The sequence below is a fragment of the Cygnus olor genome, chromosome 27 (genome assembly GCF_009769625.2).
Source record: "Cygnus olor isolate bCygOlo1 chromosome 27, bCygOlo1.pri.v2, whole genome shotgun sequence".
Lineage (NCBI taxonomy): Eukaryota > Metazoa > Chordata > Aves > Anseriformes > Anatidae > Cygnus > Cygnus olor.
In genome coordinates, this window is record NC_049195.1 from 382,328 (window position 1) to 406,755 (window position 24,428).

The 24,428-nt window shown below is 39.8% G+C and overlaps 1 protein-coding gene across 4 annotated transcripts in view; it reads right to left on the reverse strand.

Moving 5' to 3' along the window:
* Window positions 1–24,428, reverse strand: part of SLC23A2 (solute carrier family 23 member 2) — a 58,198-nt gene that overhangs the window by 31,219 nt on the left and 2,551 nt on the right. For 2 of the 4 annotated variants that reach the window (XM_040538324.1, XM_040538326.1), the window contains exons 2-3: window positions 3,149–3,423; window positions 2,497–2,595 (exon numbers count right to left, since the gene is read on the reverse strand). In XM_040538324.1, coding sequence (XP_040394258.1) covers window positions 2,497–2,595; window positions 3,149–3,280 — 231 coding nt within the window. In that variant the 5' untranslated portion in view covers window positions 3,281–3,423. Of the gene's footprint in view, window positions 1–2,496; window positions 2,596–3,148; window positions 3,424–12,411; window positions 12,581–23,795; window positions 23,933–24,428 lie in introns of those variants that run through there. The other 2 variants (XM_040538327.1, XM_040538325.1) reach the window with 2 other exon arrangements.

Sequence of the window (24,428 nt, forward strand, 5' to 3'; positions counted from 1 at the left end):
TGGATCCTCTTCCAAAAGCCAGACATATCCTGCTTCAGAAGAGGAAGCTTTCAACTTTAGCTATTATCTGCTAAAGGTTTGTTAACCAGAATGGACATAAAGAGGCGCAAAGACCAAACAAGAAATCTGAGAGCTAAGGTGAGGTGTGGCTATCCAACTTGTAAGTCACCGGGTAGTCACTGGCCCTTTCATATCCCAAGCATGTGCCTGCTGGTTTCATGCAATGACTACCTGCTGGTGCTTGCCAAATGTGCCATAGCAATATGCTTTAGGGAACTGCCAGGAATAAGCTGCACCTTTTTGAACGAGATATGGATCAGAGACTAATTCATTTTTTTGTTTTTAATTGGCCACAGGTGGGAAAACACAAAAATTAAAAAAAACACAGAGTAGGTATGCACAGGAAAAAAAAGAGACATAAAGGTGGAGCACAAATGTTGGGCAGTAACACAGGAAAAAAAAAATCAGGAAAACAAACACCAGCAACCATGCAAGATGAAGACATGAAGACTCTGTTATGAAGTATTATTGGAAAGGACCAAGAAAAAGCTGATGAACTGTAAGAACAAGAAGAGAGGCCTTTAGAGAAATACCTTAAATAAGAACTGACAATATGTTCAAATTAATTTAGTTAAGCAACAAGCAACATACTGTTGTTTACTTTATAGGAATGCAGCAATAGTTATTTTTCATGTGGGCTAATAGTTGTTTCTGCTAACAAATATTAAGAGAATGTAAGCACTGGGTATCCTCCAGCAATTAAGTACACTTCAGTTCTCTTTGTCAAAGGATATTTATTCAACGTCTTCCATTTGACTTTTTTGGTGAATAATCTCTTCAGAGGAATGGAAAGAGAAGAGTAATCACGCTTCATGCACACACTTATTTTAAGTGAAAAACAGGCAGTTTGGCTAGATTACCAGAAACACTAGCCTCAGATACCATCTTAATACATGAGACTGCTAAATGCCACAGCTCCTCCCCTTCACTGTAAGCCACAGCAAAGACTTAACTCAAACAGATTTAATTGTGTAAAAGCTCACTGTCTCTTTAAGGCAAATTATCATCTATCGTGTACAGTCCTGATTCACAGGGATCAAGTGGAAGGGAGAAAAATACACACATGCAATAAACAGGCCATGAAGACATGTTTTCATGTCTAGTGATCAATAATCTTAGTTGCACAATTTCATCCCAACGATTTTTGCTTGAGGCTTTGCCTCTTTACTCGCTAGTCTGAGCATGCTCCAAGTCAGCCATCACAGACATACGCATGTCAACAGTTGCCAAAATGCGTCCATTAAAATATCAGCATGATCAAGATGTTAGTAGAGGTGTATTTGAGACAAATTTCTACATACAGATCATCTGTAAGAAAGACAAACCATATCCAATGCACACTCCAGCATTCATAACATTCTTCTAAAATTCTTCTACAAGACATCTGCCATAATTACCCTCTTGGTGTACATTTTAAATTTGAAATTCAGAAGTGAATTTTGACATCCAAGTTAGAAAACTAACTCCACTACACGAGAACATTCGTGTCCTAGCAGAAGTTACAGCCTCAGAGAAACAAGCGTCATGATGCTCTTACCTGGAACCAAGAGGGTTTTTTTTTTGGCTCCTTGCTTCAATTAGAGTATTTGAAAAATTTTGTCACATTGAGGATTTTCTGGGATAATGCCTAACTACAGAGCCACTTAGATAATAAACATTTCAGAAAAGTTGCTTTTCATGTTTCCTATAATACTCTTCCTTTACTTTAGCATGAATCACCTGAACTTTCCATCATCTCTATTTACAAGGTTATTATTAAACAGAATTGACGAATGATGCAATTGAGAAAAAAAAAAAAAGCTGAAAAAAAAATCACAACCAAACTGGGTTCCTTTCAGGCATTGACCAGATCCTCCCAAATAGGAAAGAGAAAACCGTTGTTGTCCTAAGGAAAACATCCGAGGGCCTTTATGAATGACCTGACCTTCACTCAAAAGCTGTCACAAAATAATAAGCAGCTCCCTACTTGGGAGAAGGTTAGAAAGTTAGGTTTATGAGGCTGGAGCTTAGAAGAGACTGGGGAAGAGTGGGAAAGACCCCACTTTCAAAGGTATTCAACACTTCCCAGTTTACTTGACTAAATACAGGAAAAATTAAAAACTGAAGAACAAGGGAAAACGATCTTAGCAGGGAAATCACGCAAAAGGGCCAATATAAGTGCAGAAATGCAAAAATTGCATACTATGAATTTAGGCGGCAGGTCACAGTGAATAAACTGTTTCTACTAAGATTTGCTGAGTCATTCACCGACTTCGGCAACAAAAACTACAGACCTGATGAGTCATGAGGACAGAACTCCCCCAAACTTGATCTGAATCTGCAAGTCAGCACGTTCAATCAGAGGAAGAACATCTCCCAGCTAAGTAAAACTAGAGTGAACAAATAATAGCACCAAAAAAGCAAGAGTGAGCTCTTGCATAGGACACAACTACATACCTTTTCTGCTATGCCATTTTCTGTAGTATAGATGGCCATCAACTCTGTGTCTTCTGTATCCTGATCACCACTGGATGTTGCTCCACCATTAATGACAACCTTAAAAACAAAGCAAAGCAAAACAAAACGGTTCTAAAATAAACATTTTCTCTGCAATTTGATGTCAGCCATTTTACCCTCCTTGTCCTTAACAGCTACCTTTGACATGTTGTTAGAAAAGGTAACGTGCACGACAAGCAATCATTTCTCTAACAGCTTCACACAAAGCTCTTTGAAGCCTAGACATAAAATGATATAACTGAAAATCTGAGTAAGTTAAACAACTGTAGCTGCTGCCTGCTACTCTTACTCAAGGAACACAGCATACTTCTCTTGGGGGCTGGTGCATTCTGCAGTATGACCACCAATTGTTCTAATCACGAATCCCACGGGGAATCCCACGTCCTGTGAACAGCACTGCTTTGGAGCACACACAGGAAATAGCTATAGACAACATAACTGGCCATGTGTATACATAAACAGTAATAAGTGGCAAAAGAGGTTTTACTAACAACTGAAGGAGATAAAGGTTTTGTATGACATTTTAAGAACAAAGCATTGTTCACTGATTCACACTGAGCTTGAGTATGCAGTTCTTGAATGCGCTACTTACAGGCAGGGTGAAAAAGGTGGGATGTTTAGATTCATCCTCATATTTGCCTTCTGTTGAGCCTCCCGCCTCCACCGACTTTGAAGTGGTATTCTTACCAATTCCCATCGTTTCCAGAATGTCAGGGACTTGCATACAGTACCCAAGAGAATGCTTCTGGGTTGAAAAGCCAAGTGCTAACAGGACAATTCCTTATTTAAACAGCAGCACCTCTGGGAATCACAAAAGTCCTCAACAATCCAGCTGGAAAGGTTGCTTTCTTTAAGTACTGTTAGCACCTAGAATGAAAAGGACAATTATTTTTTTCCTTGATTATCCAAGTTACACGTACAAACACATATGCCCTTCAGACTTGCTTCCCCTCTCACAGCCACGACTCATGAGTACTTAGCATTCCTTTTCTTGATTTGATAATGAGCAGGTATCACATAAAAATAAGGCTGAGAGCATTTAAAATTCTTTCAGGATGGGAATATTGTGATCATTTTCTCATTCTTCTCGTGGTCTTCAATTATTAATAGCATACTTAAATGCTGGTTTTGTTTCTATTTCATTGTTACTTCCACAGAAGTTTTTGGGAACAAAGTGAGCCTGTAATTCAGCTCTATTGAGACGCCAAACAGCTTGCTATTGTATATCTGCAAACAATACTCATGCTTCTTCAAAGAATTTAAACTTGTAGGCCAAATCATGACTTTGCCTCTGAATATCTAAATCCTTCCTTTTAGGATAACATATTATTAAATACAAAACATCCGGGAAGCTAAGACTAGAAGGCAGTGAAGCACAGCCTATTTCAGACAGGCAGAAGCAGCCCCTTCTGCTCTACACCTTTACCCCAAATAATCCCAGTTTCTCAAGGACTTTCAAAGTTATCTGCCTGCTAATACTGAAACAACTGCTTCTGGACAAAACTGCATTTTAATTGGTATTACTACTGTTTTGGCACAGGAACAGGAAAGATCATACATACATCTTAGTGGTTCTCTCTTGTTTTACCAGATGGGTTACCACACAGTATAGTTTTCCCATGTTTGATCCTAAAAGGGACCTAAAAGGGCCCTAAAAGGGCCAGTCCTTGGCCATCCACACTCTTTTGCCTTTTCCAAGACAAACAAGCACAAATTAAGAGATTTGAGCTTAAACTTCCTGCAGGACAGCATCAAAAAATTCTGCAGTAAACCAAATCTTGCAACCTGTGGTTACCGAGCTTTAAAAATGAAAGTGCAGTTGCAGGCAGCTGTGGATGAAACAAGCCAAGCTACAGATGAAAGTACATGATAGAACCTGAAAAATGATCTTCAAAATTATAACAAGTGAAATTTTCTGCAGAAACAGTAATGCATTCAAGCGACAAAACCTCACTGCACACTGGCATTACTTCAAAGTGACATTTCCAACCTAACTGCAGGAGGTGGAAATACTGCTAACGGACATTCAAAAATCTCAGTTATGTTATATATAAGAAAGCCCAAAAGTACGGTTTAGCTTTTTTTTTTTTTTTCTTAAACCTCTTGTCCAAAATATTGCTCAGGAAAATGCCAGCAGCTCAAATATCTGCTGTAATTGCAATAATAATTAAACTTGAGAAAGGCCAGGCAAATTAGGACTGCCTGAAAAATTATAAAGTACTAATATTTTAAAATCTCTTAACAGTTGTTAATTGCCCATTTGCTAGAAAATTCTGGTTACTTGAGGTGAAAGAGATAATCTTTCAAAGTGATGCAACTTTTCAAGACATAAAATATAAATACATAAGAAATACTCGTTGGGCACTGAAATGCCCTTAAAGGCATTCCTAATTAAATCAAAATGAAATGGGAAGTACTGCCTTCAAGTAAGGGTTTAATTCAGATTTGTTTCTTAAAGTAAATAGTAAGATAGCACGACTAATTATTTCTCACTTGCACTTTAGACTAAAGGACAGGACAATTTCAAATACCATCTTGACTTTTTATAAAGGGCCTTTCCATTTTTACAATAACCGCATGCTTCTATTCAAAAATGCTTCTACTTCAAAAATGCATATCTCTGGACATGAACAGCACCTGTGCATAAGTTTGTTTCTCAGTTTGTACACAGATAACCGATGATTCCTCCTCAAATATTTATGGGAATACTAGTCCCAAAACTGCCTGTTGCATGCAGGTCTGAGAGGTGACACGACCAGGTTAGAGAGGAGGAGTTAACCAGCTCAGGAATTAACCAGGAGCTCAACCAGTTAAAGACTGGTGCAGGCAGGTGTTTGTTATTTTGAGGGTTTGCGTTTGCTTTGACTGTAGAGGCACAAAAAAGTGTGAATAAAAGAAAAGAAAGGAATCTGTCTTTTTCTTTCAGCGTAGGCACAATTTGTTCTCCAAGAAAATCAGTGATGGAGACAGGCTTAATTTACTCTGGCAGCTTTTATCATCTCAGATTTGGAAAGGGGAAGGGAACGGACAGAATTACACCTCTCTAACAAACGCAGCCATGCCAATAAAGTACTACTGTTAGAGTCAGACCAGCAGGATACCTGCCTTTTAAGAGATCTGGTGTAAGGTATTCCAGCACGATAAGCTTCTTAATTAGCATTAAATAGCACCTCCATTGATGCAAAAGAAAAGACCATATAATCTTATTTTATTTAGCATTGCAAAACAGTAAGACTGATATCTTCTCCAAGAACATGCAATACTTCCTTGGGAATCGTTCTTGAGAATTACATCAGCAGATCGCACAAATAAGCTGTGCCTTGTATTAATTTAGAGCTGAAACACAATAGCTAGAAAGGTACTGTTTGGATGAGGGTTCCCAGATGATGGCAAACAAGCTACTCCAAATTAACAGACAAAAATAGCCTTGTCTGCTATTTCCCTGGCAAGAGCGTGCATTTATATACACACAAGTGTGTACACCTACACACGTGCACACACAAAAACACTACACATAAGTAGGTTGGGGGGCTGTCCAAGGAAAAGGAGGAGAACAAATCTATGAACTATACTGGCTTCTACCCAGCAATTAAACTTGCACTTACTGGCAGAAATGATAACTACGGATCTTCAGAATACTTTTATTTTGCAATCAGAAGTATCAAATCGAAATACGAATCTTCAGGCAGCAGCCATTCAGGTCATCTGAAAGATACCAATCTCCTTTATCACAGCTCTTATCCCACCAACTGACCACAGCTAAACAAGGTGACTCAGACATTTTATAGCCCTCCATAACAAATCCAACTGATCAGAAGCCAAAAAGTCACACAACAGGAGATAAAACGCATTTGCCATCAGCCAAGCGCACACATAACAGCAAGTTACCTGCCACCTGGGACCAAATGCGAAGGCTAGAAGTGAAACTTCCACCGGGACACTGATTAACACATTTTTTTTCCTATACATGACTATCTTCAATACTCATACATGATTAACTCGGGAAGTCCAGAAGCTGACAGGGGTTCACAGTGCTTTAGATAAGATTGGTATCTAGACAAACAGCCTGCTCAGGGGATAGTCCCGATACAAGTTCACAAGAGGAAAGCCCAGCTGGCTGCCTGGCAGGAACTGGGCAACGGTCACGCTGCATCTTCCACACAATTCTCTCTTCTCCTACACAAATCTTTTTCAAGGTTTGGTTCCAACACTAGCAAGACACAGCTACAGGAGTGTCTGGTTGGACACAGGACAGTAGTCCTTAAGCTTTGTATTTTCGTGACTGCTAATGCTACATTTTTGATTTTACCATGGAAGCTCCTAGTCTGTTTAAAAGGAGTTACGGAGCTTTTCAACATTCAGGGAAGGAGAAAGTTTTAAGAACCGTAAGAGATGGAGATGTTCAATGGAAGACCATAATTCAACACATTTATCTTCTATTTATCTTTTTGTTCTTGCAGTTCTCCCTGCATGTCATTCTGGAATCACTGCCACAAATAAAAATGTCCATCCACTGAAGGAAACAAAGGTTTTCCAACAAAGAAATTTGCCCACATACCAAGACACGGTGTAAGAGAAGTTCCTACCTCACAAGCTACTGAACTGCATACATGCCTGTCTAAAAAGACAATTTGAAAGTCCATCTCTTACTACATTCGGTAACTTGGACATTACAGAAGATAGACACATACATAAAGAGCTTATTAACATGGAAAGGAAAAATGGACCAAGAACCCCTTAAAAGGAGTATGCAACTATACAAACACGTCTTCTCCCTTACCTGTATCGCTTTCTTTAAATGCGGTATTACTTGACCTAGTCTTTGGCTGAATCACACTAAACTTGTTCTCTACGTTTTTCCTAATCATCTGAGAATACCCACTAATGACTACGAAGTACCCAAAAAATTAAAGTTTGCTTTAATGGCATTGCTCTCTACAGTGTTATGTCTGAGGGTCTTTAATGTGCTACACTGCCAATACTGTAATGCTCATCTCCCGATATTTGCAACAAGCAGACCTAGAGGTTAACCCTCTGCAAAAAACTCAGCTCGGACCTGAAGTTCCCCCATGACTGTCACAATGACTTACAATGCTGAAAATTACCATTTTTCCAAAGCGTTAGCATGATGTTTTTTTTTTTCCCCAGAAGCTTAAGAGGAAACAAGCTTTATGTATTTTCCTTATTTACTAAATTCAAAACAGAAATTTCCTAAAACCACGATGGTCTTTCCAAATTTCAACTGGACCTCAACTTTTTAGCAACTGAGCCGTGCTCACCACAGATAGATGCTAGCCAAAATAGTTTAGACTTCCCATATTGATTCACGTGGCTGCCTTGAGAGGGCAGGAGAAAGCTGACCCAGCACAAAGCAGAGCAGAGGAACACTAGCAGTAAGCACAAAGTTTGAACACAAAACTCATTTTGTGCTTTGCCTGATGGGGCAGAAGCATTTTAGAACTGGTACCAGGTCCCCTGAAGCCACAGCTGCAGCCAGAAACTGTTGTACAATCACAAATGTTTAACTCCCTGGCAAAGCAGCAGAACTGTCTGTAGAGACTATGAGAAATGTAGAGACCAAGAGAAATGGGAATTGGTTAGCTTGTATTTGTGGCTTGCTGTATTGCTGTCCCTCAAACACAATGTTCTGCTGGGAGAGGTCTAAGAGACAAGCAAACCAGCTGGTGAAAGAGTTAAAAGGAGCACACTATGTAATCTGAAAGGTCAGTGCATCCCTCCTACTCCTTAGCATAACACAAGTCACAAGCAGACTTAGCAAGTTAAGCAGCAACTGTGGTCCTTTTCTCTCGATCTCTATTGTGGAAAATCAAGGACTGACCTACATTTGGTGTCCCTACACCGCTGTGCAAGGGAAATATTCGTAAAGGAAGCACAACAGGCGTGGTTATAAAAGAAGCTGGCGTTGAAACAGCACATTCTTTCAAGCATACTGATGGAAAAGCTCCCAGGAGCACTGGATGTAGGTACACCACCTGGCAAGCACATGTCATGCCGCCCGGAGGAAGGAGAAACGTGAGATCCAACCCAGGATCTTTTTGGTTTCTACAGATGACTGAAGAGCCAAGAGAGCTCAGTCTATCACATACAGTAAGGAGATTAGAATCAAATTAAGGTGACAGCTTAATTACAAACTTCAATTTATTATTTATAATTAGCTGTCAGACTCAACTTTCTTCTGCAAGCATAGATGATGCTCTGCCAGAAGCTGTCCAACCTTACATCAGCCAAGCTTAGCTTCACCTAATTTTAAAATACATTCAAAACACTTAAGGCAAGTAACCTGAACTTTGGCAGGATTTAAGTTCCACCATCTCCAGTCTCAGGCGTGTGGCATCCCTAAAACACACATTGTGTCTAAATATAAGTCAAGACATCCTCTTATGTCTGAGATTATAATTTTGGCAATAGACACACGACAGAAATGTGGAGAGGAACCTGCAACCTGCACCTCGGGATATTTTATTGTTAGAATATACCTGGTCTGAGCTATTAGGCCAAGTAGCTAATACTACTCTACGTCACCGAGGACGAGGATGTATTGAAGACAAAGGGTGTGCTGCAGGACAGAGATGCCGCTGGTTTTCTGCCAGCTGGCGCTCTCCAAGTGACCCCGCAGAGGGGGACAGGCAGCCACGCAGCTGGGAGCAGCACCGGAGCATCCAGGGAGCTGCAGGTTGCTGTGGAAGACAGCAGGATGCACGCCAAGAGATCAGGGATGTTTTGAAAGGAACTCCTTCACTGAAACACTGTTTCCCTAATCAGTTTGGTACAGGAGTGCTTCTGTGCTTTCAAGACCGGCAAAGCAGACAACCGAGGAACTTACACAAATTCCAATTAGGCAAGCTTACTTTAAGGTTATTGCCACCCCTGGCCAGACACACAATTGACCACAAAAGCAAGGCGATTCCCAGTTAATTATGGAACAGCAGCTTTCTCCGGATTGCTCTTGGCTTTGGTTACACCAAGCACACAAGATTTCTGTACTGAGTTTCTGCCATTAAAGTATCATAAAAAGACTTCTTGTAATTAGACACACCTGGTCTTCCATGTATTAGATGGGAGCCACAGTGATGGGCATCTACACACACCCTCACTTTCACAAGTCTTGAGTTATGCTATTTTTAACAGCGGGAGATCCTCAGAATGAGATTCACCCCTTTATTTTCCAGCCTGCTTGCCACTGCCATCCGCACGTGCTGTTCAGCAGCAGAAATACAGTAAGCCTGAGGTATCATTTCTAGAAGTTGTTAAAATGGGGCTGTGCTTTATCAAGGGGATAAATTTATCAAGGAGATTAAAATTAATGACCAAATTATAAGCAATCAGAAGAGTAGCAACTTTGCATCTCCAACCAAAAAGTTGCTTGATGTTTTTCTACAGAGCAAAAAGTCCTCCCATTTTCAAAGGACTCATCAACAAATATCTCATCGGTGCAGCTAATAAAGCCCAGCAATCACTTGACGTTAAGCAATCCAAGTCCTCTCAGCAGACCCACAACCACAACTGCCTCAGCACTGGCCATCCCAATTTCATCTTGAGATTGGTGCTGCGATACAGCGCCTGCAAGATCCTTACCCTACAAACCATTCCAGATATGTAGGTGTGCCCCAAGGGCATTTCTTCAGCCTTGCAAGGGATTTTGACCATCTTACAGATGCGGAAAAAGTTGCATAGCACCCGTCCTTAATCTTCCGTTGCTGCATGTAAAAACTATCTTCCTGGTTTAGTCTTAAGTAGAGATTTCCTCAGGCTCTTTTGAAACAGAGCCTCTTTGGTCTGAAAAGTACTTGTGATTTGTCTCTACCACACGCCACTTGTGCCCAGAGCTCCTTCCCATTAAATGAAATAGCACTAAAATGCTGCAATGTCCTTAAACAGTACAGGTAAGATTTTCCCCCTCTGCTCAAGAGGAGCTACATCCACACTCATACAACCATACTTCAGATTCCTAATGCCACACATCACCAAAACACATCATTTCTCTTTACCTGCAGTAGAAGTGGACCAAGCACCGCTAAACATGCCCCAACTTTCTAACATTTAGATTTTAAAAAACAAGATTTGACAGGCACTTTTAAGGAGTTTCAGTCCTGAGTTCGTTTCTCACTTCAAAGTACGTCTTCAAAGCACCAACGTATTCTTTCTTTGTAGGCACTAATGAATTTTTAAGTAGTTGGTATTTTGACTGCCATCCAGAATAGTATGTCTTAACCACTGACCAACATTATTATAGCATGTCTACACAAAGCCATGCAGGAAAGTTATGCCCAGCTCAAACCTTCTGTTGATTTAAAGCACATTAGGTAAATCTCATTAACTTCCTATGTGAATGAGCTTGCTGAAAGGACTTAAATCCAACTGAATGAGATATTTAACAAAGAAGCTCACAGCTTTCAAGAACTACACGCTTGGTTACTCAAATTATTAAAAAGAGATAATTTGGCTATGAATCTAAACAAAAATATCTTAAATACAAATATTTCCAAGAGGTATTGGTCAACATTAATGTGCAAGTTTGGTCAAAAACATTATTTGTCAAGCTGCTCCTTGCTTATTTTTCACACCATTTTTCTCTCTTTTTATTGTTCCAATAGGCAACAGTTTTGCCAATATTCTGTGTACCATAGGAGATGCACTCAACATGTACAATGATCTGCGTCCTGACGAATATCCTAATGAATGAGCAGGAAAGGGGTATCTGGAAGAAACTGTAAGAATACATTTCAAAGATGTAAGCAAGATCTGACAGATGGTTTTACAGCTTGACACTATATGACTGATATCAAATGACACCTGCAATGTTCTCTAGATAGCAATGACAAGATAAATAAAAATGAAATACCGTATCACTGTCCTTTATGAAACATTACTACTTCGTAGTCTTACCTTCAGCAAAGTACACATCCATCCCTGGTTACAGTAGGCATTAATTTGATTTACAATAGCATACAGTCCTTAGAGTCCCCCTGTGAAGCATTAATAATCTAAGAATTCAGAAACTTCCATGTTATTATGGATGTTAATACACAGTTCATTAAGCTCCTTCACAGCACTCGGAAAGCAACCTGAGCACACACTGGATCTTTTCTCAGCTTTCTTTGTACTTCTACTTGGCTCTTTGATGAAAGCTCCTTTTCTCCAAGACCTTCATCACATTAAAACAAAGGTGAAGTTAGAGACTCATCTAGGAAAAATTCCATTTATTAAGCAAACCTGGGTAATGTGCCAAGTTTTTCAACTCTGACTATGAAGCTCCTTTCCAAAGATTTTGACTTTCTTAAGTCTACTTTTGAAACAGATACTCCTTGCTGGAAGAAAGCAATTCAAGTCCAGCAAGCATCATAAAACCAGTAAGTGATTACACACTTTACACAATACACACACACACAGATATATAGTTGTTCTGCTAGGCATAACTTGAAATAATTAAGCTTTTCTCTTCCATTTAACATAACTTATTAAAAAAAGATTGGAATTCAAGACACTTTCAAAAACTGACCAAGATGCTGTACATCTGGGGTCGAGCATTCTTAAAACCTTTTTTTTTTTAAACTACATAAACGTTGTATAATTTCCTCCCATTTTAAATTCAAAGGAAGACCAAGTTTACAGGCAAACAGAAAAGAGGGTAAACACTTCTGAATCTCTCTTTACAGTGATGCTGATATTTTTAAGTGAAAAATTAAGTCTCCAAATCCTGGGTATATTGAAAACTAAGCTATTCAAAACTTGAGTATATCAGGTTTAAGTTTTCTTATATAATAATTCCTACACTACAGCAGCTGAATTCCTGTAATCATCCCCATTAACATTTGGATTCAGAGAAGCCCTTACCTCCAGAAACCCGTACTGACTTCTAGAGACTGTCTCGGCCAACTCCTCCACGGTGTTTCTTCCAGTCTGTGCTCAGTGCAACAGTTCAAGTTGCAAGCCACAGCCTGAAAGGATGCAGGCATCCTGACGGAGGATTTTTATAACCTGGTTGGGCTCACTACATTGTATAACTGTACTTTGCCCAATAAACATCTCTGCACGTTACACAACGGCTGAAACGCAGGAAGACACCACATGGTCATAAACTGTTACTACATGCCTCTGCCATAGTTACGAGAAGTAAGTGAAGGGACAGTATCTCCAAGTAACAGCAGAGTGCGTACACGTCAAACTGAGCAAGGAGGTTCAAGAGTTTTACATAACCTGCAACGCTACAGACAGAAGCCCCAGCCAGAGCCTCTAAAATCAAGCTGCATAAATATTTACATGCCTGACTCCAGCAGCTGTAATCAGAATTGGGATACTTCTCCACCCATCTCGGTGATCAACAAATGAGCATTACCATAAACCTCAGTTGTGCAACTTGCATGGAAGAATTTTTCTTAGCTATTAGCCAGTTTTCAAGAGCTCCCAGATCTCAAAGTTCTATTCCATAAAACCAGGATTAACAATCCGCAATCTCACCAAGAACTGAGAGCACACAACATATCACGTGCTGGGCTCCTTCACTAATGAAAAAAGCTGCATAAAAGTGATGCTCAGGGCCTCAGAACAAAGTGAGATGGAAAGGGAGGCAGAACATGACTCTTCTTCTCTGCCCGATCTACCTCTTTCTGCATGAGGATGGCACTGTGTCAGTGGCACTACCCTTCTCCTGTGCTCACTCTGAACCTTCTTCCCCACTCTGAAGTCTCACGCACGTACACGCACAGCACCATTGCTTCTAAAAGGAAGCAAACAAACACACACTTCGTATTTGCTATGAAGTCCGTATACTGTTTCCTTACCCCAAGAGGGAAGTGATCACGCGGCAACCTCTCCACATACTCCATGTGTGTTGCAGCACTAGTGAGTCACCATCACTTCTACAACCGATGCCATAACTAAAACAAACCAGCAGAAAGCAGCACCCAGCTACGGGACGCTGCCCACCTTCACGTGCAGCCTCCCTGCCACTTCCACCTCCTCAAGAGAAGACCTCTGAGGGCAGCATGAGTTCTCTTTACCTGAAACGCACCTTTTGAACCCAGATTTGTGGAGGCAAAAGACAGGCCAATGGCGCCATCTAGCTCCCTTCTAGTAGGCAAAGCAAGTATTACGCAATTTTAGAAGTTCGTCATCGACTGCCAGAGCTTACTTAATTGTCAAGACCTGAACACTGCTAACATCAGCAGATCAGATACCGGCATGTGCTTGTTCTTTCATTAAAGAATGAAAAATTGATTACGGCACATTTAATTGAAAGCTGACACTTATTACACGCATTATTTTTTATTCATTTTCTAAGAACACATTAAAGAAAGCCAATTACATCCGATAATAATTCTATGCAGTGTGTGTATATATACATACATACATTTTCCAGCATTTAATCTCCACTGCAAAGAGATGTTGAAAAGTTACCTCCTCTACTGCTCCTTTCCAATTATTAGATTCTTTCCTTTGCTCTTGATTTCTGATTCCCAATGCTTTCACTGACGTTCACCCAAAGCGCAAAACATATGCAAAATCCAATGAAGAGAAAGCTTACAGCCCCTAAGGCAAGCATCACTGTATCTTAAGACCATAAATAAAAGTGCTGCACCACAGGTCCACTAGCCGCCTGTAAGATCGTCCAGGTACAATACTTTTGAGGGATATGCTGGAAATTATTTTAGGTTCAGGGCATTTGATGTGCTTACAGGGAACTAGAGGACTAAACAATCAACGGCAAGAAAAAAAAATGAAAAAAATAAGTCATTTGCTTTTTGACTCCAATGTCCAGAATTATTTCTTTTAAATAGTTGCAGTAAAAAAAACAAACAAAAAAAAACCTCAAATGCTGCTTGCCCTGAATATCAAAGTTTGAAGCATAATTGATTTTAAAGCATAAATGATTTTAAGTACCCAATTAAACAGGACTTGTATATTTACCTAACAATTAAGACTAATCAGTCCAAAGTCCATCATCAGTTAGTGGAGAATTTCATCATTCACAAGATTTGTTTCTGGTTACTGATATTTATACTCAATAATTTAGTTCAAACAAACCGCCTACTAATCTGGAGGCCTTCACTCAAAGCTCAGTTTCCATGATCCACAGTGCCGGACAGCTGTAACTGCAGGCTGTTTGCTTGAAATTGCTTGCAGTGAATAGGTACTTAATCACTGTTATAGTTGAGATGAATGTTAATTTGACATATAACTCTTACAACTACCATTTCAAGACAGCAGAATATTCTACAGTGCATCTTCAAACTCTGTAACACTGTAAAAGACAGAAGGGAATAAACTGACAAGAACAGAAACAGGGAACATTATGCCATCTTGCAGCGTTCTTAATCTCCTGGTTCATGCTACCTGGAACAAGAAGAATCTACAAGACCAACTCGCTCTCCAGCTGGGTTAAACCCCAGCTGACCCGCTATGCCTGCCGCAGGCGTGCGAGCAGGGGTATCAGAGGTTCACTTTACTTACCGCACTCCAAACCCAGTGGGAAGCTTTACGTATGGCTGCACTTTACTGATGGAAGCGAAATCACAGTAGACAATTTACATTCTGCTTCTCCAGTGTAGGAAGCAGACCGTAGCAATGATCCTACATAGCTAGTCACCACTCGTATGCCCTACTTAATATTTGACGCTTAAACCGACAGGAGCACTTCTCTTGCTTGAGGATGTTTACTCGGAGGTGGAGTTCACTCCTAATTATTCTCACAAAATCCAATTTTGTGCCCCTTCATCACTTATATAGTGCTCAGTTTAAGCGTGAAACAAATACTTCAGAGAGCTATAGTCAAATTACAAATGCATGGTGTTAGGCACACGTTGGTAAACTTACTGACAATTTACAGGCAACATTCTAAGCTAAAATATTTATTCTGAGGACATCCTCCCCAGTTTTGCTGCACACAGTTAGGCCAAAATTCTCCTTTGAAGTTATCTGTTTCCACTGTACTGAAAACAGTCTCCTGTGTATAGGGATGGAGCGCAATGGTGAACTGAAATGACCAAAACTGATGACAATATGACCCAGTGACGACAAACAGTTGGTAACTAAATCATCCCTTTGAACCTTCAGATAGTGCCAGGTAATAACAAGAAAAACAAGCAACATAAAAGGCAAGTCTGATGCAATCACTGAAAACTGTTAAGAAGTTCTGTTCCACAATTTATTAAAAAAAAAACAAAAAACAAAAACTGTTTCAGCAGAACAGGTGCCTCACAAATATTCTGCTGTTGGAATATGAAATACCCCCTTCTCAGCACAACGCTGTCAGGAAGAGACATCTCTGCAAGAAAATCCTGTTGCATCAGAAGGATGATGTGAAGGATGCCTCATTTATGATGGCCAAATAATAGCTCAGCTACATTTTTTTTTTGTAATTCTTCCAATCTAAGTTTTCTTCCTACCAAAACCGTAAGAAGTATGTAACCTTTTATGGCAGTGAAGAGATTCAATTTATAGAGCGGACTCCCATGAACATCTCCTACAAGATACTTAACATAATACAGCACACGCAAGACAACAGCATGACATATTAGTAAACAGATGAGCTTCCACCCACAATTTTGAACAGCAGAAAGACCAAGCTGTTAAATCTGATTCTAGAGACATTCATGAATCCACTGAAATTCCTTGAAAAAGCATTTACCAGAAGACACACTTGAATATGAAAACATCTACACTTCCCCTCCCTAATGTTGTATCAAAAATACGCAACGACCTACCAAAACTACTTTGAAAGCTTGTATTTAATTCAATGAGCGATGCATAGCCCTGGGCACTACCTACATGTACCCCTTGTACACGACTCAACTCACCAAAATGCACATCTCTCTTCATCTAACAGAAATGATACCTAGAAGCAGCCCATGGTAAGTGAATTCCACTTTTCCAGTTGAAGAACACAATGCTTAGTGCTTTTTTTTTTCCCTTCTTCAATCCTGAATTCAGTTAACAGCTGTATTACAGTGTTTCTTAGAATTTTTCCTGCAATCGCTTTCTTCCTTTAATACTTTAAGAAAAATCTAGGGTCTGAGAAGTAAGTCAAGGTAGACCTATGCTACTTCTACATAGAAAAAAAGTGATTACAAGACGGAAATGCCTTTTAAAATACCTACAGTTGATTTCTGTTCAAGAAATAAGAAATCATTTTCAAGTTAAAACAACAACAAAAGAGCAGTGAGGCCAAAGCCATATACCCCCAAGGCACAGATCAAAGCACTGCAAAAATTAATGGAGAAAGAATGTGCTGTTGTATCCATCGTGTCTATAAACTAAGTCAGACAGCTACATCTTTCCTGGACCTCCAGGTATGTCTGCAATTAATGGCAGTCCAAGCGCAAATCATTCTTCTTTAAGGACTGACAAAAGTGAAACCAGTTCGTTGGTCAACACAGCACCAGAGCAGGTTGCTGTCTGCAACCCTTAGAGCATCGTTGGCTTCAAGTATTCCCAAGATGCCCAGCAAAACATCCTCAACATATGCCAAGAAGCCAGTACACAGACCAAACTCAAGTATGCAGTCACTCAGCCAAGGCAACAACACATAGCTAACCTACTAAGCCCGGATATCTAATAAGCCTGAAGCTAACAAGCTGCAAACTGGAAGCCTACAATTACACTTCACACCAGCACCTTCAGCCTCCCCGCTTCTCAGAGGTGACACCACAGGAAGGCATCCAAGGTGCCCTCATGGGTTCCAGCCGCAGCTAACAAGCAAAAGCCAACAATCAGCCCAACGGCTCCAACCCTTTCAATGCTGCAGATCACAAAACGCAGCAGCTCTGCAAACAGACATACTAAGTCTAGACTTGAAACACCTGATGCTGGATCCGCTGAAGTTGCGATTTTGTCATTTGTTGGCATTACCATGGCATTATTTTGCTGTTACCCTCTAGTTAGCCCACTCATAGTTTAGCTTATCCATCTTATTTTTTTGACTGCACACGGTTTCAGAAGTGCAGGCTATGCTTCTTCAAAGAAGGAAACAGACTGCTCTGAGTACAGGCTATGCAAAGAACGTGGAAAGTTCTATCCTTCAGTTGAAGTTGCTGTTATTTTCATTTTCTAAAGGCAAACCACGTCTATACAAAAAACATCTTCACAGTTTTTAATTCAATACACTTTGCTCAGATGCCCAGAAATCTACCTGCACTAAAGACCAACCAGCCAGGTTGAAAACTTTAGCTGTGAAATTAAATATCTTAAAATCGGGAGAAAACAGCAGATAGCCATACTGGTGTTCAGTTATTCTGGTTTCTCGTTCATGGTTCAGTAAGCAAATGACAAATGCAGCTTCACTGCACTGCCCAATTGCTCCAGCAGCTGCAGCTCCTCCTCCCACCAATCCTGACCTCCTCCATCTGAAATGAAAAAGCCCTTTTAATCCTCAAAGCATGGGCACAAGTCAATCTCAAACTTAGCACACTTTTTAATTTTCTTTTTAATTATCCAGTTGGGAGAATTATGCCCTCCTTGCTCAGTGACCTTTCATTCCTTCAAGATTATTTCAAGAAATCTTTCCTGGGAATAATCAGCAAATTTATACCACTTGCAGGGAAAATGTTTCTAGGCATCCAAGCAGTGAGAGGAGAGAGAGCATGATTCTTCACGTGCTTTTGAGCAGGCAGCTTTTACCAGGTTACAAAGTACTCTCTGCTCTGTAGGCCAAGTATTTTCTGGCCTAACACTGGTGACTGCTCCAAGTACAACTTTGACACATCTAACCAAACACCTTCCCAGAAGTCAGTCATCACCATGCTGAGATTCAGAGTCCTCAAGCCCCCACCTATGTGGAGACAAACCTAGAACAACAGAATTTCCTTCTGCTGAACTGGCAGAAGACGATGCAGAAGCTGACTGTCTATTGCTGCAGAGATTTTAATACCAATGATTGCGGACCAAATGTTGGTCCCGTGAGCTTTGGTCTCAAATCAGAGCTCGGCTTGCCATAGTCAGAGCCACAGGGATAAATCAAGTCATTACTGCCATTGATGATTTTTAAGTTATGCCAGCACTACTTACTCTCTGCCCACACACTAAACAACTGTATGCAACCCTGCATTTCATTCCCACACCAATTACTGATTTATTAATTTCACAACAAGCCTGGAAGTGTTTGTACAGACAGGCTTGCGTTTAACCAGACCTGCTGGTTAACTTCCCATACTCATCTTTCAGGCAGATTAGGGTGAAAATGCATACGTGCCCAGCAGTCCTGACCCACTTCTGTATGAACGTGCATTAGTAGATCACGCCTGGCCTGAGAAGTCGACGTGCCATCGCCAGTTCAGTCCTCTTACTCCACAGGGACAATCAGCAGAGAGCGGAGGTAAGCAGCACCTGTTGAAAGGCAGCTGGCGTCTAACCTGCATGGCATTTAGCACGTTAGCATGGAGAGACTCAAGATGTAACTTAGTACAATTGCTTTGAATATTTTTCTCCATATGTAAGCAGTTAATTAAGAATATTCTCATATATATTCGATGTATTAAATATCCCTTCAGCAACAATGCGTAAGAACAAAAAGTGAATTCTTCTCCAACTGAAGTGACAGGAATAGCACGTTCCACTTTACACTGTACTGACCGCTCAGGAAAAGCGCAAAAAATGTAATATTCTGACAGAGTTCAGGCTTCTTATAATAGTATTCATGTCAAGTATTGTTTATTGAAAGATTCTTTTCAGCAAGACATGCTTTTTATGAAAAGTATTTTGGCAATATTTAATGTAATACTTTTTTGTGATTTTTACTGCCAAAACTATCCCCCCCCCCTTTTTTTTTTTTTAAAGCAAGCATACTGTGACGTTAATATCGCACTCTACTGGTTTCTTCTTTGGGGGGCTTTTTTTTTTTCCCAGATGTCTGCATAGCACTACTTAAAAAAAATCACAATTATTCTTACTTAATTGGCATCACTTAAAATGCAAGAAGTCTTTGCAGCTACTATTTGGAATAATATGATTTAGTCATACATTTTGCCCTCAAACAAAATTTTCCATTTGAATAATTAAGAGGAGAAAAGGCCAATACAGATAGAGTCTCCTTTGAAGATACCCACATGCTGTGCTCTCTCCATAATAAACCTATTACCTGCCATTCAACAAAACATTATCTGTCACAACAGCCCCCAGAATAAAAACACTAATTAGACTCGGGTCTTAACGCACCCAGCGTACTGTCCTGTAGTCTAGGATTCAGCAGGTTTAGGAAGCAAGAACAGTGCACAGAAGCGAGATTTAAAACTGAGCTAACACTAATGGCAAAATCTTTACCAAAACAGAACAGTCAAAAAAAGGCAAGGCCAGATATTCTTTGGGTTTAGGCTCATTTATACTAAAAAACTCAATAGAAGGCTTAATTGATAGTTTTGCTTGATTCAGTTGTGCCTTATTAGGCATCTTCATGAAAAGCATTAAATTTTTTTTGATCCCTTCCAAAGAGGAAGGCTCATTAGCAATGGATGTTTACAAGGCCCCTGGGCTGAAGATTATCAGAGTTCTTCCCCTTCTGCAGAAGGAGCTCTTCAGACCTATGTTTTTATGAGAAGGATCACACGGCGCCTCAGAAAGAGCTCAGGTTACCAAACTCTTCTCCCCATAAAGATGGGCAATGGAAACCGCAGCTCACTGCAAAGCCCAACCCCGAGTTCATAGACCTTAGACCTTGGTCTACTTCAAGTGGAGGGGCCAGGCAACACCAGATTATTACTTATACCGAGCCAGATTTGCTGATTCCTATGGTCTGAAATAAATACACTGCAAATTGAGCAGTTCTCATTCATTTTTCACTTTCTAGCTAGAACAGATAAATAGATATACTATCTTACTACAACAAAAACAGACCGCTTGGCTATTAAAAAGAAAAATAATTATCCCAGCATATTATTTTTTTTGCTTGTGTTGTAAAAGGCATCTACAGGCAAGTTAAAATAAGCTACATATAAGCAACAAGTGTCTAACAGTCTGAGTACACCAGAGGACAGTCCTGTAGAATTATACTGATAACTGTAATGGTCAGCATAAACTCATGGTATGCCACATGCTTTTTGTCAGTCTGAATCCCAATTACTCCTTTGGTTTAGCATGCATGCAATAAAATGCTCAACAGGAAAAGGTGCTCTTTAAGCCTTTATCAAAAACTCTGTTACAATACAATCAAGCAAATGCTTCTTGAATTAGGAACATCTACCTCAACTTTCAGAAACATTTCATTTTCAATAAAAAAAATGAAAAAAAATGTCGTAACTTGTGAAACAGCTTGTGTTTCAAAATATACCAAGGACAATATTTCTCATCAGCACCAAAAGAAAGGATGTGTTTTCTTAGCTCAGGTGTGGCAAGGCTCTGAATACAGGCATCTCCCCACAAAGGGGGAGTAATACACACAGCAAAAACTGTAGAACTCAAGATTTTTCCTGCCACAAGCACTCCACTGAAAGTCAAATCTTATTACAACATAGCCAAATAAATACCATCAACTCTGGGACATTTTAGTTTTATTTAGCACACACAGTAAGAGGCTGCTAGCTTTGTGGTGCAGCATTTTATATCCATTCCAAGCTTGTAAATCAAGTGCAAGTCATGACATGGAGTCACGTTACCATTTTTCTTAAATAATCTGTACGACCTTGAATACCAATGAGAATACATAAATAGGCACCTTTTTTCCATAACAAAACAGAAACACTGAATTACATGCCAAAATTCAAGATGATATGGGTAAGTAATAAAAGAAACAGGGCCAGAAAACAGAAGCCTGCAAAATCACTACTTTTTGTGCTAGAAAACCACAAGCATCATACAGATGTGCTTCACAGGAGACTCAAGCAGTCAGATTTGCAGCATTTTCCTCCCACTATTAATAGTGGATCAGCAGTGACTTTCAGAGCACGGAAAGACTGGGGTAAATTCACTAACAGCACGTTAACCACCTCATCATATAAACACAGCTAAGAGCACACTCAGTACGCTCAGCATTTCAGGTGCCTTTCTCTTAAAGTTTCCAAACTGTCCTTTATTCTCTTAACTTTTATAATCTTACACGCACATTAACAGCCAGCATACCACTAAAACAGGGCTTATTGCCCCAGGCTGCTATTTCATGGCCATGCAACAAATAAGAGTAAACCCAACTAAAATGCCTACTTTTAGAGCCCGAACTTACTCAAGGCATCGATACACAAGGTTAATGCCTAGGAATGCAACTGCACAGAAACTTCCTAAAGTTGCTTTTTTACTTCTCTGCTATGACAGCATTCCTGTCTACAACGCATTCTCAAAATGCTTCAGCCAACTGTTCAAATGACTGCAATAATTTGATTTAAAAATAAATTCGGACAACAAATATGGGGGACATGCAGCCATTTGTGAGTCATTAGATTTCAAAACAGTCAAACGCAGAGCCACGGTGAGTCAATCTCTCCTTCACCATTTATACTAATTTGAGTCCATACTTCAAGCAATTTCAATCAAAAGCAAGCATAATAGAAACAATGCTAAATTAACAGACCCTTTAGTCACAAAGGAATAACAGGCAAACACCTGTTAAATCCACACATTATTATTATATAGAAGTATGCACACACACACACACACGTAAATAAATTCCGGTGTTGCCTTTATACCGCACAGCCTAAAAGTTCAAAAATACTTACAGGTACCGTGCTGCTCCTTGGAGCTCCTCAAACACACTTACAAGTGGACTAATCTGCTCCCATCTGCTCCTAAAAATACAACTATCAGACAGAGCTCGTCTTCTCTGGCATTTCGCTGACGCAAGTACAAGACCAAAACATCACTCATTCAGAGAAGAAAGATATACTGGTCTCCATAATACACAAGATAAAAATCAGCTATATCATCATGTTAAGGTGCACACGACTCAGTCTTACCAATGCAATATATGGCAATTTTCTCGCATAGTTAATGATGTAGATTTTAGCAGAAGGGAAAAACAAAACAAAACAAAAACTCTGGCTGCCTGAATGTGGTAAAAAGAAGTTCAAGAAGCTCCCTTTCACCTGAATAGGACAGCTTTTTTCTTTTTTGAAGCATAAGAGAGAAGAAATTTCATTTTTTCCCCTCCTGGCCTCCGTAACTTCCACTTTACTGTTCTTGCCCGAAAACTGAGGCACAAGGAGATTCAGACCATTGAATCTGTAATTATAAATCTGTGCAATTGTAGTTTAACACTACCCCAAACCCAGCCATTCCTCCACAAATGATACAATTAAGGAATGAGATAGGAAGAAATGGTATTTCAGTACTCTCTTGCTGCACAGGTTGAAGACGACCACACTTGGGTTTTGGGTCATCCTTCTCCAAACCCAGAGTTTGAAAACTGTTCAGCCCAACGCTGCACTGGGGCCACAGGCCCAGGCTGCACAGAGCTGTGAGAAAAATTTTTTGAAAAAATTCACACCTAGATTCATTTCTAATAGAAGAACATGCAAATAACTGACATTTCCTTCCCAATACCTGAAAATGGCTGACTATCAGACTCTTCTTTTCACAATAGACGTTGTCATAAGACCAATAATAACAAATAGAAATATTTAGCTGTAATATGCTAATAAGAAAATATGCTCGCCAGTACTGACAGAAGTATTATGTGCAGTATCACGAAGTTAGCACAATGTCTTAATGCACCTCACCCCTGGGAATTGCTAGGGAACACGGCAAATAGCTTTCATTTTAAATGATTTATTTTATCCCTGTCTTACACTCCATCATGCTGCACATCTCTTTACTCATCTTGACTGTCAATATTTTCTTCCTGCAACTTTTAAGTAAAATAAAACACTGTAACTGCTGTCAGACCATTTCATGACCACTAAGGCTTCAGAATAAGAGTACTTGATACAAATAAATTTTTCAGCAATACATAAACAATCATCTTCAATGGAAGAAAAAAACATTTTGCACAGCTCTCTGCATTTTCTTTTCGTACCATAAGGATAAATGTCTAAGGAAGTGTTTGAAAGTAAGACAAATCCATTGAAGGAATAGCTCCAGAGAATCTCTTTGGTCTTGGGTTTTCCCACTATTTTTCTTATGTCATTCACACAAAGATACCAGCAGCACAGCTACAGCAGAATAAATTCTTCCAAAATCACCTTGCATAGGACACTGCAATGAACTGGAATAGCTCACAAAGGCGTGCCAGTTTACTTCCCCTGTACACACGAGGATCAGACAAGGTTAACTGTAATTCAGATTAGGTCATTAGAGAAGTTTACCAGACACTTCTTCAGGAATCCACACTAAAGATGAGTGAAGTTGCCACCATTTAGCTTTGAACAACCTACGCAGCACCCAAAGCCACACTCCACAGCACAGTAAGAGTCCTTTCTATTGAGGAAGTTGACAGTTTTGGCTATATTAGGGAAGAAAGAAAAAAAAAAAAATAGAGATTCTCAAAGAACAAAAACCCCAACAGTTCTTATTTTAAAACGTTGAAATAGTATCTGTACACAAATGCAGCATCTTCTACAGAGTCTCTGAAACACATACGGGGAAAACACAGTCATACCACTGCCTGTTAGGATTGGTTTCCCTCCTCACCCTCCCACCCCAAACACTGCCAGTACCTTAAACTTCCCCTTGAAGAAAAGCCTCCAGACTAGCGATACCAACAAAGATACAACTTTTATTTCTCTACTGGAATTTAACTCCCTGTTAGCTTCAAAAAAAGAAAACAAATTATCATATTAGCAGTCTTAAAAAAAATAAATAAAAACCAGACAGTATGGAATAGGTAAAAATTCTCCATGCACATCTGGCTTCAACATAAAAGTAAACTTCTGTGGGCTAACCCAAAAAAGCTCCTCAGCCTCACTGCCTCAGTGTCCATCTGTCCAGTGGTACCAGCA